Source organism: Crocodylus porosus, unplaced genomic scaffold, assembly GCF_001723895.1.
Source record: "Crocodylus porosus isolate Cpor-Errol unplaced genomic scaffold, CroPor_comp1, whole genome shotgun sequence".
Lineage (NCBI taxonomy): Eukaryota > Metazoa > Chordata > Crocodylia > Crocodylidae > Crocodylus > Crocodylus porosus.
Window position 1 is genome coordinate 17,892,161 of NW_017728925.1, and position 14,897 is coordinate 17,907,057.

A 14,897-nucleotide genomic window follows, 5' to 3' on the forward strand; every position below is an offset into this window, starting at 1 on the left:
TTTATGTTACTAAAGTCAGACTGCCCCTCCAGGCAGTTGCACGCAGTTGTGGCAAACTGCTTAAATAAAATAAGCTTCACACCACACAAGGTGAGGAGATGGATGCCACATGCCCCAGTTGCTGAATCTGGCTTGAAAATGGAATCAAAGGCAGTTTACCCAAAGGACTACAAAAATAACTAAGTAAAGCTTCGTGATACAAACATTAAAATTAAATGTGTAAATCACATGACCAATTCCAGTTAGCTGGATTAGTCACATATTTAAAGTTCAAGTTAAACACATATGTAACCACTTGAACCGTGGACTAAATCACAGAAACACACACTACTCAGAGCTGGTGAGGAAGACTTACCTCCATTAAACTTAAGTGTATTCCAATGAGGTAGGGCATTGGGGCACTGCAAAGAAAAACAAACAGCTGGTTTATATTCTGATAATGCCAAAGATAATTAACAGACACTCCTTCCAAGATCAGCTGCAATGCTGGATACAGGGTTAGATTTTATTCAAAAATAAAAATCCAGATTCTGAACTGAAACTGAAAAATATATCCTTCTCTTCATTTTCAGCCAATGTTTCTCTTTAATGAATGCATGTTACAGTTTGCATGGTAAAGTTGCAGCACCAAACAATAGCAGTTAAATCCCAAACAAATATCTGTATTTTGTTCCATTTTTAAACAAACACAGAGAATTCACAGCATACAGACAAAGAGATCCCGAACTAAAGCACTGGATATCTGTAGATCCTGGGGTCATCTAGTGGTATTGTGTAGAGCAGGGGCAGGCAATTATTTTGAGCTGAGGGCCACTTACCCAGTTTTGGCAGGCTGTTGAGGGCTGTATGGGTAGCCCCGCCCCTTCATAGGTGCCCCGCCCCTTGACAGGTGCCCTGCCCCCGGTCACTATCTTGGGACCACTGTCCCAGGGCCAGCACCACTGGGGCCCAGAGCGGAGCACAGGCTGGCAAGGGTCTGTGGAGCCGGGCTGGGCTGCATCAGCGGGGGGGAGCTGGCCCAGCTCCATAGAGCCTCTGCCGCCCGGGACCCTGCACTCCTGCCAACCTGCTCTGGGTCCCCCTGGCACTGGCCCTGGGACACCGGTGCAGGGCCTGTGCTCCTGCTAGCTCCCCGCCTGCTCACACCCAGTGCCCCCCAGGTGAGGGGCAGCGCACAGCCCTGAACCCCTGCTCACCGGCAGGGAAGAAGCTGGTGCTGAGCGGGGGGAAAAGCGGCCCCGCACCCACCCCATGGCCGGCGCTCCACGTTGCAAGCACTCACAGCCCATGCGAGACTGTCTGGAGCAGGCACAGGCAGCCCCAGGTAGGCTGCAAGCGGCTGTGGCACGGGGGTGGGCGAGGGGCCACTTTTCCCCACGCTCAGCACCAGCTTGTAACTCACCCCACTGCCAGCCTGGCAGTAGTGCTGGGTTACAAGGCAGTGCTAAGTGCAGGGGGGAAGGGAGAAAGCAGCCCCTCCCCACCCCATAGCCAGTGCCCCACGCTGCAGCCACTCACAGCCTGCCTGGGGCTGCCTGTTCCTGCTCCGGACAGCCCCGTGCAGGCTGCAAGCCCCTGCAGGATGGGGTGCCAGCCATGGGGTGGGTGAGGGGCCGCTTTTCTCCATGCAGGGAAGGAGCCCAGGGAAAAGCTGAGCGCAGGGGGGAAGCAGCCCCTCCCATGCCCAGGGCCCGACGCTCACAGCCTGCATGGGGCTGTCTGGAGTGGGCACAGGCAGCCCCATGCGGGCCATGAGCAGTTGCAGCCCCACACGGGCCACAGCTCTCACCCCCCCACTCCTTTGCTCCTTCCCTGTGAAGGACCACCACCCCCCTTACCTGAGCTTCCCGTGCTGGGCAGCCACATGCTCCAAGCCCAGAAACCCCAGCTGGGGTATCTGGATGGAAGGTGGGGTTGGGTGGGTGGCCCCCCGCTGTTGTTGGAGCCTGCTGGGCTTCCCCTGGGTCTTACTGCCCTTGGTTCCTGCAATTTTTGACAGGAACCAAGGGCAGAGAAATATTAATTTTCCAAATTTTTTTAGGGGCCCTATGGGCCAGATAGAGTGGCACTGCAGGCCGCATCTGGCCCACAGGCTATATTTTGCCCACCCCCTGGTGTAGAGGGTTATCCGTACAGAGTAGTATGTATTGATTTACTTTTATATGCATCATCCAATTACACAGGCCATCAAGTCCCTGGGTATACGCATTACAAAAAGAGAGCATTTTAATATTAACTTCTGAATTCAACAGATTCTTTTGGTTAGTGACACCCACACATTAGAAATGTTTTAGAAAAAGTCTTTGGATACAACTAGGAGATGATTCCAGAGTCCTCGTGACCTCCAAAAGATATAAGTTGGCAACAGCTATTTGGCTTAAAGGCACTATATTAATACGTGAACAGATTCTAAGAGCAAGTATCTGCCCCCAGATCTGGGTGTGTAATTCCTGATACCATACAGCACGTTGAAGCAACAAGTTGGTCTGTTCCACTTTGTCCTGATGAAAATATTGACAGCAGTCAGAACAGGACAAGTTAATACGAAAAAAGACCCTGAAGGGGAAAATGATCTTTTGGCATACAGTATCTAGCATATCTAGCTTTATTAGAGGACTCTCAGTCAACTAAGCTGGGAAGGCTTCTATTTTTATTGCTGATCCCTCCAATGCAAACAGACTGTCTATTAAATTGAAAGGACACGGGCACGCACAATTTTTCCTCTCTGGACTGAGTAAAATGACCCCTCATTTGATTTTGGACTGTAGATTTATTGAAGAAGGTTCGCTCTTCTCATCTTATGTGAAAAGAGGGAGAGAGATGTCATCATAGTGACTTGACTCAAAATCTACTATGTTGCCTTCTCATGGAAGAGCAGACAGCAGCTCAAAAACGTTGCGCTGGCAGCATTAATGGAAAAAAAACTACCAAAATCTTATACGGGAATTTTTTCTCACCACCATGAGTGAACACCAGGAGCCCTCATCGTACTAGCTGCTAAAAAGATGGAGGTAGCCCCTGCCCTTGGAAGTCTACAATCAAAACTTTGAATCACTTTGTAAAAAGACATTCTACCTAAAAATTTCAATATCCTACAAACTCAACCTTTTCACTCAAGCGTTCGATTTCACATTGTGAATTACTAAGTTTTAGGAGCCATAAGAATGATCCCACCCTGGTGTTTTCCAATATAGCAATTTAAAACTATCCACCTTCTAGAAAGTAACTGTCTACTTTCGTTTCTTTAGCGCAGGGAGAACTCTGGGGTTTCTGGTTCACTGAGAGACCTACAGGTCAGAAGCAGTATTTGAAATCATGCTCTTGAACACTAACTTGTGCAGTGTTACAAGGTGTACGCATTACAGGTTAAACGCAACACAGGAAATGCCATCAAATTGGAAGGTATTTTGTTTGTCACTGGTATGCTTTAATTGTGGGAAATAGAGATGTCCTTTACACATACTGCTTTATTTCTAATGGCCACATTCCAGGGGCAAGAAAGTGTCCAACAATTTTAAACTCAAAGTGTAAACCATTCGTTTAGCTGCCAGCTGCACAAACGCTTAACTTCCCTATGTGCCCGGCTGTGCTGTCCAAGCCTTCTCCAGTATACACTGAAATAAATGTGTTTCTAATTAAGTAGCTTCAGGAACATGACAGCTTCAATGTCAAAAATACAAAGTCTGAACCTCGGCAGGAAGTCTTAAGACTACAAATGTCTCATCTAGTGGAACCTTGGCTAATGTAATGAAAGGAAGCAGGAAGGGCGCAGTATTCCAGAAAACTGGCCATTTATTAATGTGTCCAGAAGCACAGCCTGTCAGAGTGCATAGAAAAACTCAAATTTGTAAAAGTTAATTAACTGTATCATGTCGATCTTTCGATCTTCCACAGTTAATCAACAAAAAGACTGAGGAAAATAATATATTTAATAAGAATAACAGGACTGCTGCAATCAACTACCAACAAGTGAGATTTTGAGATGCTGGAAAAAAGATACAGCCCAAGACATCTTGAATTAAATAACTAGGTGATGAATTGCCTGTTCAGCTTACTAATCTTGAGGGGCTGAATTCCAAAGAAACATAGCACTTGAATAGGTATCGCTGTTTGGAGGAAGTCTACCTGCTTTTAACAGCCCCATTCAAGGTTAATATGTGACGACTAACTTTTTAATCATAATGTCTAGAAGTCCCGATCCCAGCCCAGAAACCCACTGTGCTAGGTGATATATAAACTCAGAACAAAAAGACCGTCTCTAGTCCAAAGCACTTCCAATCTACGAGTACAAACAGTGAAAAGGAGAGAGGGAACACAAGGAAACAAAGGGACAATACTAGTTGGCCTGATAGACAGTGAGCTCCACACACCAGATACCTAAACAACAGTCAAGTCTTTCATAGGGAAAGGAGATTTTTAAGGAGACACTGAATGGAGGAGAATGCATAAGTTTTGCAGGTGTTTACAGGGACCTATTCCCGGAGACATGTCAGGGAGCATGAGAAACAGCATGGAAACATGCGGCTGAAAATTTAACAAGTGGGCAATGGAAGCTGGTATCAGAGCCCAATTGGAAACAGGACTCAACATCATCTCAATAGTGAATGGAAGATAAGCAGACTGGCGATACTCTGTAAAAAGTCCTGAAATACAAACTGCTCAAATTCAATAGGATGGAGAAGGCAAAGCCACTGGAGACACAGAAAGAAAAGGAAGACAGAAACAGAACAGGAGAACAATGCATGCTGTAACTTTCTCAGAGTATAAAAGCAGAGCAGGGCTGCATTTGTCAAAGCCAGAATGAAGGATACTGCAGTAAGTGAGATGCAGAATGACAAGAGCTCTGACATGAGTTTAAGTTGTGTGGATAATGAACGCCTTATTTTAGATGCGATGCAGAAGGGATCTGCAAGATGTAGACATAGCTTGGCTATCCCAGAAACAGGGATTGAGCAACAGGAATGCTGGTAGTGCTGTTCCTCATGATCAAGGAATGAAGTGGCATGGAAGAGATGGTTTGGGCTCTGAAAATGTCTGCAGCCATCTTCAAGGAGATAATGTCAAAAAAGAAAGACTTCAATTTTGTTGGAAGGAGACAGGTCTGCAGCAGGGACAAGGGTACACCAGATCTAGCATCTGTATCTGTGTTTGTGAGTGAGACTACCCAGAGGCAAGGTATGCTGCGAGGAAAGTGGGCAAAGGACAGAAGCTGTGAGCCCCCTAAAGAAAGCTGGATGTGGAACGAGGAAGAGGCTGCAAAGGACACGTTGGCAGAGTAGAGAGAGATACAGAAGAACAAGGACGGGAGAGTCACAGGTGTTAAAGGAGAGCAAGTTTAAGAAAAAGAGCATAGTCACCCTACCAGAAGCGGCTAACAGGTCAAGGAGAACCAGGATTGAAGACTGGTTGACTCTCCAGCTAGGAAAAGGTTGGAGACTGGCGACAGCCATTGCACTGGAGTTTCAATAGCAAAAGCAAGATTGAAGAGGGTTTAGGACAGAGTTGCAGGAGAAGAGCTGCAGACAGAGGCTGCAAACAGCATAATCAATGAACTCAGAGGTGAAAGGAAGATGAGAGAGCAGCTGGAGAGGCAAATGGGGGCAAGGACATGTTTTTTCTTTTAAGATGAGTGACATCAGACATACTTATTGTCAAGAGAAGAACCCAGTATGACATGAATAAGCAGGTGAAGGAGATCATGAAAGGTCACTGGAGGAAATGGGGGAGGGGGGAAGCAGGAATTAGAAACAAAGAGCAGAAGAAAAACCTCCTCATATGATCATAATGATACCCCAAGTTTAAAGAATAACATGAAGGACTGCCATGAAATATTGATATACCTTTAATTTTGTGCATTATTTCCATACAACAGTGTCAAAAGGTCTCTTACTACTGGCCATGGAACTTTGGATTGAAATGGTTTTCTGACTATGCATCAAAACCACAGCAGTTTGGTATACACAAGTAAATTCTCACATGGCTCATGAGATTATTGTCCAAAAAGCCTATTAGCATGTTTAAAATATGTACCATTTTAAGGAAAACCTAATGCAAAGTACTTTTCCGCTAATGGCAGCGAGTGCTTTAGTCCGTTCTTTCTACCACCATTCATGTTTCTCCTGGGAAAGAAATTAATTGAGCCTGGACTCTTCTCTTTCACAGCATATCGGAAGCCATGACTGCCTAAGACTTTATATAAAGCCCTACTGTCAACTGTGTTCTGCTACTTGAAAATAAATACCTGCCATTGCACATCTAGATACCTAATGGTCTCAGTACACTGAGATGGCTCCTTCAAGCCCCTATTTAGGTCTAACAGCATGAAAAAACTAAGCAGTTTTTCATACTTCCCCAGTTCAGCCATGTATATTTCAGCAATTTCCAGTAAGGCTATGGTGAGCTTCAGCAGAGGGCATCCGGTGCAGGTATAGAAGAAGTGTGCTTTCACATGCTCTAGCCCCTCTAAATCATGATGCAGATATGACAGATCCTCTCTCACTTCAGTTTTCACTTATTGTTCAACACTACTGCTATTCTAGTCCTGGGGCTTCCCACAGCTACGACTACCAATTACACAGAATTGCCTAGTGGCAGCCAATATCTGTTAAGTGCAAAATTAAAAAGCACTAATTTCCAGCACACACATTTACTGTTTAAGCAAAACGCATGCCTGGATCTTTGGAAATGAAAAGGTAGGCCATTAATCCACTGTGCCAACACTGTTTCCCAATGAGAAAAGGATTATTTATAATCAAACGAGTTATACAGGTAAATATCAAATAATTAGAGTAGCAATGCATAAGCATGAATATGGATATTGTGGACTTAACGGCTATACATTGCCCATTCATTATAACTGCATTTTTACAATTTGTTTAATTTCTTTCCTTGGGCTAACTAGAGACCTCTTAATTATGCTCCCAAGAGGTGGGCGACTACTAATTGGAAGAGAGGCAGGTGAAATAGAGGGATATTTATTCTCAAGTGCAAAAAAATATTTAAAATACTGCCATTCAATACAAAATGAAATTTAAAAACCACTGACATCAAGAAGAGACAATGTACTGCTGCCCAGGGAGTTACGTGACTTTGCCAAGTTATTCCAGGGCAACAAGCACTTATCCTGGTTTTTGTGCATCACGCCAGCTCTGTAGGTGTCCAAACATGTGAACACTGCCTTAATCTGCTCTCCATATGCCCATGAACTGGGGCTTTCCTTTGCAAGCAGTGTCACTGATTCTCCAGAGACCTACTCATTAAAATGGGGCAAAATATGACCCCAACCTTTCGGATAGCTGTTGCAAATTAAACAAATTCTAATACACTTTATTTTAAGAGGAAGAACCTAGAAAACAAACAATGAAGGAACCAGAAGAATCACCACAAAGGCCTTTAGTGCAGGCACAGAGAAGAACCAGACTGGCCACGATGCCTAGAGTTTGGACATGAACTAAGTCCCTTGCTCCCTGAGCAGCAGAGGGAGTGCCTGCTCTCTGGTTACCCTCCCCAACCAGATGAAGAAGCGCATCCAACTGCATTTGGGATCCAAGAGAAAGAGAAAAAAAAACTGCTGGGAAAAAAAGACCACTGCAGACCAGCGGGTAGAAAGGATGGGAGGGGAAAAAATGAAACCCCAAACCTCACAAAGGGTCATAAAAAGGAAAATTAGAAGGGAACTTGAGTGAAAAGCAAGTGAATGGCACAGCCAATGGTTCAGCAGATAAACCAGGTCAAAGGACACATGCAGGGAAATGAAATCAGTAGTTGTTCCTCTCTCAGCCCTGTAGATCAGCATGTAAGAGTGTCTGAGAAGTGTTGGCAAAAGAACAGCCACTGCACCCAGGCACCAAATCCACCCATCCACTACTTGCCTTTCTCAGTGTGAACGTACTTCTTTCACCAGGTAAATGGAAGAGTATCACAGACTACATCCGAGTAGTGGAGGCGTTGTGCTGTTGCAAACAAGAGTTCCCTTCAAGCAACAGAGATGTAGGGTGCTGTTATCCGTGGAGCATTGAGAAGCACAGAAGGATTGTATTTTTTGAACACTTTTCTAATGGATTCAGCAACATTGAAGTGGTTCTGGAGGGAACTGTCCAACAGTTCCTCCCCTCGGAGGGTGAAGAAATGCCAAAAACAGGGTTTTAAAGAGAAGTGATTTCAGCAAGCAAGATCCGAAGTGCCACACTAACAAGAAAAAAAAAAAGCATCTCTCTTGTTAACACCTAACATGCCACCTTAGCATAGGCTTTCTGAGAGACTTCATAAGTACTGGTGCCTCCCCTTAAGGCAGCATCACTATTTGAAAGATACTATATGGAATCCAATATCACAAGGTCTCTTTTTTTTAGAGTTTGTAATTTGACAGTAATTGGGGACATGGTAGGAAAGAAATATTGTGTCTGGTTAATCCCTGCCATACAAGCATGTGTATTTGGAGAGCACAGTTAAGGAGATAATGAACCAGGCTGGGAATCAAAGTTGTAGACTTGAAATACAATCTTCCAGCTGCTCCAAAAAGATTAGATTCAAGCAAAAGCCCAAACTCATCCCAGATAAGAAAGACTGACTTGGTGAAACATAATTTGACATTTTGTTGCATCTCAAATTTTTTTTTATTCATGGATAAACTTTGTATGGAAAGGAGGAAAATAAAACTTCAAAATTAGTTATTAATACCAATGGACTTAACTTAAAAAGCGCCACTCAAACTTTGCCTCCAAGCTACTTCAGCTCTTCCCAACTCCCCTCCTCAGGAAAGTGAGGGTGGCAGAGTCTTAAAATTGATTCTGGAAACACTGGACAAAATAGTATAGGAAATCTTAGTGATGACACAGAGAATGTCTACGTCACAACTCAACTCATTTGCACAGAATTTTTCTGCTGAAACAAAAGTGAATACTCGGTGCTGATCCATTCTGAAAGCTTTCAGTGACTACTAAGTGTACTTTATAGACACAAAGGTGAGTCCGCACCCCCCCGCCTTTTGTAGATGTGCCTGGGTCTTCAGACCACTCAGTCCTTGTCACAATGACCAGAGAAAGCTTCGAGAGTAGCGAGCAGAGGAGTCAATGTCGACAGAGTCAGTTAAGACCCTTGCTGGAGTAGAAGCTCTGAGTAAGATTTTTAGATTTCACTAGAGCTGGAGATGTCTCACTCCCTTAATTTCCTCTACCATCTGCTTTAGTTTCAGCTCTTTTAAATTCTTATGTCACAGCTGCAAAGTAAACAACCAGACAAGAACTGAAATGAAAATTAAAATCAAAATAAAACCCTGAAGTTTAAAAATAAACGTCAATCCCAGTTCATTTCCCCAAAGATGCAAAGGCCCATAAGTAATAACACAGCTTTACAGCAGACGGCAAGAAGTCGATTTATCTGTTTTCATGGCCAAAATCACCTTTCCAAGTTCACACAGTAACAAAATAGATGGGAGCTATTTTGGGAAACATATTTATGGCTCATAAATTGGTGCTAAATTGATTTATTCAGACAATTACAGTGTGCGATTACCACTCTAATTAAAGTTCACATCAGGCTAAGATAACCAGTTGTTGTATTGGTGAATGTGCAATTAGAGTCTCCCTGATAATTATAGGTTTTAAAATCATACTTTTCGCCCACCAGCCTGTTTCATTCGTTATACTCGCAGGCTGAAACACTATGAAAGAGTCCATTCAGGCTGGCTCAGCTATTCGTGCCTTTATTTCTTTGGGTACACAGCCCATGTGTTTGCTTTGTGCACACCTGTGCTCCCAACTGTGGGGTCTGGTCTTAGCCCCTTTTAACATGTCTTTGTCAGAAAGTCAATGAATACCTAATCTTCAAACCCAGTGTAAAAGCCTCTTGTGGCCTACATGGTTGTCCTGAAAACTCCTAGCAGCATGTACCTGAAGAAAAACCTGGCAGCAGCAGCCTTCATGTGTTAATTACACATGCGAAGCCCATTATGCATCGAAAGGGCACCTGCTGGCAGCGAAAATGACTAGAATCTGCCCTTCCTGTGCAGTGAGTAAATTGAAGGTTCATTTCTACAGGAGATAATAGTTTTTAGATTCCATTCTGTGTATCCTCGACATGGGCATGTACTTAACATTTAAATCATCCACAGAGGAACAAACCTGCTTTAAATTTACATGTTTCCGGCTCCTAGCATTTCACTTAAAATGCTAGTTATTCCTGCTGGTTCCTTACTCAGAAGCACCGCAGAGGCTTTTCCTCAAAAATGTGGGGGAAAAAGTCACAAAGAACAATATCATAAAGTTATTAGCAGAGGCTCCAATTTCAAGACAATTATGGATACTAGCTGAAGACACATAAGTTCATTTAAGGCGATGAAATTACATTTTGAGCAGATGATCCGCTCTTCTCAAAAGCAGTGCTGTTGTTTAACAATCACCGGGTTTTCTGTTTTGTTTCTGTTCAAATACACCCACAGATTTGTTTTGTTGCAATCTATTTTGGGGTGGAATATCCAAAAGGAACTCAACACAAGCAGCAGCATTTACCAAATAAAACATTTGAGGCCACTGATCGAAGCACACACAGATCATATTAATTTATTTCCAATTCATTTTGCTTCAGGAATTCTGGACTGGTATTGTGTCACCAGTGCCTATTATATGCCAGGAAGGCATATAATGTCTTCAACATTCACTTTTGTATATCTTTACCCCAAACAACACTCGGGCATGTTATACATGCTGGAATGGTCTGTTGTTACTGAGTAAGCGCTGTTCCAACCCGAACGCATGTTAACGGAAGAACAAAGGGTAGAGACTTGAGTCTGAATTCAAAGACACATCCCACCACAGTTCTGCGGCCACGTGCTGCTTGGTATTTGTGTGAATTTATGGTAATAAGAGCATTTCTTAATTCACACCCCTCTCCAACCACAGAGAGAACATGACTTTTGGCTTTCAGTATTATAACAACTAAAGGATTGGCAGCCGCTCTACTGGATGCCACAATCAGGGTTAACCAGGCACTTTTCAGCGTTTACGTTTCTATTCACAGAGCCCACAATCCCGTGCCCCCTCTTGGCAGTTGCATGTCGCTCCTTGGGGGAGAAATGAACAAGGAGCGGTACAGAGCTCCAGCGAGAGAGGGAAGGGAAGAGATTAGGAACAGCATGAAATTATCACGCAAATTTTAGGGAAGTGACAGTTTTACAAAGCCACACTGCAGAGGCTCTGCTGACAATGTGGCATTCGATGTGCTCCTGTGACTGAAGACCCTATCGTAATTCTTACATGCAAGGGGCCATACTGAAGTTGCATGGACCACCTTTATTCTGGAACAGTCATTTTTGTGTTTCAGCTTCCATCAGATACTTACAACAGCAGTGTATTGATTTTTTTTTCTTAAATCACCCCCAGAGCATGATGTACTGTATGGATGGGCAGGAAGGCAGCCCCCACCCTGTAGTGCTTCACTTTAAATGAGCCTGGAATGCTTCAGGACCTGCGGTTCCCTCTTGCCACCACCACACAAACATGTCCTGGCACTCCCATGGCAGCTTCCCCAAGCACACTGTGCTGCTCCCTGGCCTGGAGACAGTGCAACTGAATGTGAGCTAATTAGCTTGGGACAGCTGAATCAGCACTGTCACTTAGCAGTGCCACTAGACCTATCCAAAGCCCTGTACAACCATGGTTACATGGGTTCCAGTTTTGGAGGCAGCTCAACTGGAGCACTGCCACATACTTGAGAATGCCGCTTTGGACCGCTGTGTAGATACAGCCTTTGGGTTCCCGAATGACATCAGCCCCACCCACACCATTGTCCGCACCATTTGGGAACCATATTGATCCTGATCCCTTTGCTCTTCCGGCTGAGACTACTTTGCCCTATCCCTGTCTCAGCCTCATGTGTGCTCAAAGGTTGGGCTCTGTGTCTCCAGGTCACCCAAGAGTAGGCTTATCCCAACAGAAGTCTACACATCCAGTTTCACTTCTCAAATCTGAGGGAAGCATACTGGAATTAAATAGAAATTACAAGCCAAATAAGTCACAAACAGAAAACTTTAAGACCAAGCACCATGAAATGCAGAGCTCCAAGCTGTGAGCTCAGAGCTCTGGGCTGGATGCTTACTGACAAAGCATTGATGATAACCTTAAATCATTGTCCTTCCCTGCTGTTGTGGAGATGCCTGTAACAGGTGCAACTGAATCGGAGCTAAACATCTATTTAAATCGTGCAGGCTGATACAGAATTATAATCAACACCATTTCAAAAACTAGCTTTGCCTTTCATACCACTGTCTCAAAGCTTTCTATTTGCAACTTGTTATTTGGCTAGTGATTTCTGGGCCACACCAATATGTTTCCATCAAGCGCAAGAAGTGAAATTGATGCTCTGCGTGATGGGAAAAGGAGGGCGACAATGAGGGTGACAATTAAACCAGCACGCACAATGAAGAAAAGATGCATCTATTCTCATACCCATATCTATTCCCCCAAATTATGAGTACATTGTGATACCACCTTGTAAACTCACCTGAACAAAAATAAAAGTCACAACAAGAAAATTAAACAGCATGAGTCAAAAACCTGAAAGCAGGAAAGTCACGGTAAATGCAAAGGAGTCTTTTCTGATGTAGCCTTTTTTGTTGGATTTTTTATTCCAAATTTAATACTAAAATAAAGTCTAGGTAGTAACAGTGTATTTTACAATTCCAGATTTGTATAAAGCATTCAATGTGAACATGTTGTGTTAGACAACAGCACTGGTATGCTACAAAAACATTGTATTTGACTGACTGGATCAGGCACTTATTTAATATACGTATTTATTTTTAGATTAATGGTTGCATCATAAAAAAACTTAAGCTTTAAAACGTAGAGATGCATAAAACTGTTGCATGTCTAAGTGATATACAGCCTTACCAGCAGTAGTCCAAGAGATGTGGGGGCAGAACGGGAATGTAAACGTGTTGCCAGAACATTGGGTAGAGCATAGCTGCAGACCCATGAATGCAGGCAGTTAACTGAAAGAAACAAATTAAAATCAGATCATCAGCAAGACAAAAGCTAAGCTTAAAAGAAATAGCTAGCAAAAAACCAGAAGTGTCAACTGTGTTTTTGTCCCTGAATCTCTCAACTGCACAACACAAAAGTGTACTCTTAACAAAGGCCGCTGGTGGGTGGAGTAACACTGGTTTACAATGATGATTGTTGTTTGACCTAATTTTGTTAATAGCCGAGTACAATAATTCATTCAACAAACAAAACCTGAAGAGAATACTCCGAGTCTTCCACAAACAATAGAAACCAGGGAAAGAAAACAAAGGGGAGAAAAAATAGAAAAGTATTAAAGGCAGAAAAAGCTTGATCCTGGCAATTACTATCTATAAAGCAACATACCACTGTAATGAAATTATGACACAAATAGGAGGGAAGAACCTGGTAGTGTCATTAGTCTGATAGGGGCGCAGGGTAACACAGTGAAAACAAGCACGGGTTCCCTTAAAACAAAATCATATAAAAAACTAAGTCACTTTACCTAGAATTACCAAAGAAGCAAGCAAAGGATAGAGTTTATCTACTTGGATGTCATGTACTGACAGTCACACTCTTACTTTAAAAATTAATTCAGCTAGGCTTTAACACCGACAGAAGCCGAGAATTAGAAGGACCACAAGTAGTAAAGATACACTGCCATCAAACCATGGGAGGAGCCTCGTGGGATGCTAAGGGAACGGTTCCAATGTAGACTGCAATCTCATTCAAAACTTTCATTAATAATTTGGAAGAGAAGCAAGGAGGATGCTGGTGACATTTACTGAGGACACTAATAACATGGAATGTGTTGTGAACCCCAGTTCAAGCTCCTCTGCCACCATTTTTAAGCTTGGGGATGCTGATACGCGAGGCGTGGTGACACTTCAATTAAAGTACTCTAATTAAAGTGCCACCCCTCCCCACCCCACCATCCCCTGGAGCATGTGTAAAAGTGTCCAAAGTGATGTGAAGGAAAAGTTAGGATGAATATCAAGACACGTCTTGGCTGAAATCTATTAGATTGTCAAGTAGTCTCCAAAATGGAGCAGGAGAAGCCCCATCAGCTGAATCATTTGCAACTGGACAGACGACTTACACTTATATTATACAACAGGGAGTCAGAGCTTGGCAAAGAAAATCATCTACGGGAGCAAACAGGTCATCATATCTAATTTCAAGAATAAAACTAAGGCTTATCCTACAGCACACCAAAACCTAAGTGGCTGTCCCACAAGGCCTCCATGTTGGGGGATTCGTTCTCAACTGTGAACCTATTTCTGCCCATGTTTTATTCCAGAACTTTAATGTACTTTCAATGCAGCTTTTGTTGGCTTGTTTTAACACATGAATAACTTTTATTACACAAGCAAGAAAATCTGGTTTTAGCGTTAAAGCGGGGCTGACTGGGCATGAAGAATGGAGGCAGAGCATATATTTTAAAGCACATCTCTTTTTTTAGCCTATGGACTCAAATCTACTGCAGTCTGGGGAAAAAGCAAATCTGGATAAGCTATGACTGCAAAACAGGAACCGCTGAAACTCTCTGGAGAGAAGCTGAGGCTCTGTGCGCCTTGATGCAGCCCAAGAACCGCAGTGATACAAGAGCCCCATGACTGGCTGTTTTATTATGGTTGCTTTTCCACCATGAAAATGAATAAAAATAGATTTTATAATTTACAACTCAAAAAAAAAAAAAAAAATAGACGGATTTTTTTCAAATTTTTTTTTTTAATCACTCCCAGGCTGAGACCTTTTATGCCAAGTACAAGCCCTCGGTGGACTTTTATGACCGAGATATAAATCCCTGAATTGGGAAGCCAGAACCTTACACTGTACCCTGTCACTAGACAAGAGATGTTAGAACATTTAACATTACTATAGTTAAAATAATCTACA

General features: G+C 43.2%; 1 protein-coding gene across 4 annotated transcripts in view; it reads right to left on the bottom strand.

Annotated features, from left to right (window-relative positions):
• The window catches only part of DENND1A (DENN domain containing 1A), a 284,733-nt gene that overhangs the window by 113,891 nt on the left and 155,945 nt on the right, over positions 1-14,897 (bottom strand). For all 4 annotated transcript variants that reach the window (XM_019541012.1, XM_019541015.1, XM_019541013.1 and 1 more), the window contains exons 10-11: positions 12,888-12,988; positions 356-401 (exon numbers count right to left, since the gene is read on the bottom strand). In XM_019541012.1, the coding sequence (XP_019396557.1) occupies positions 356-401; positions 12,888-12,988 (147 nt within the window). The remainder of the gene's footprint in view (positions 1-355; positions 402-12,887; positions 12,989-14,897) is intronic.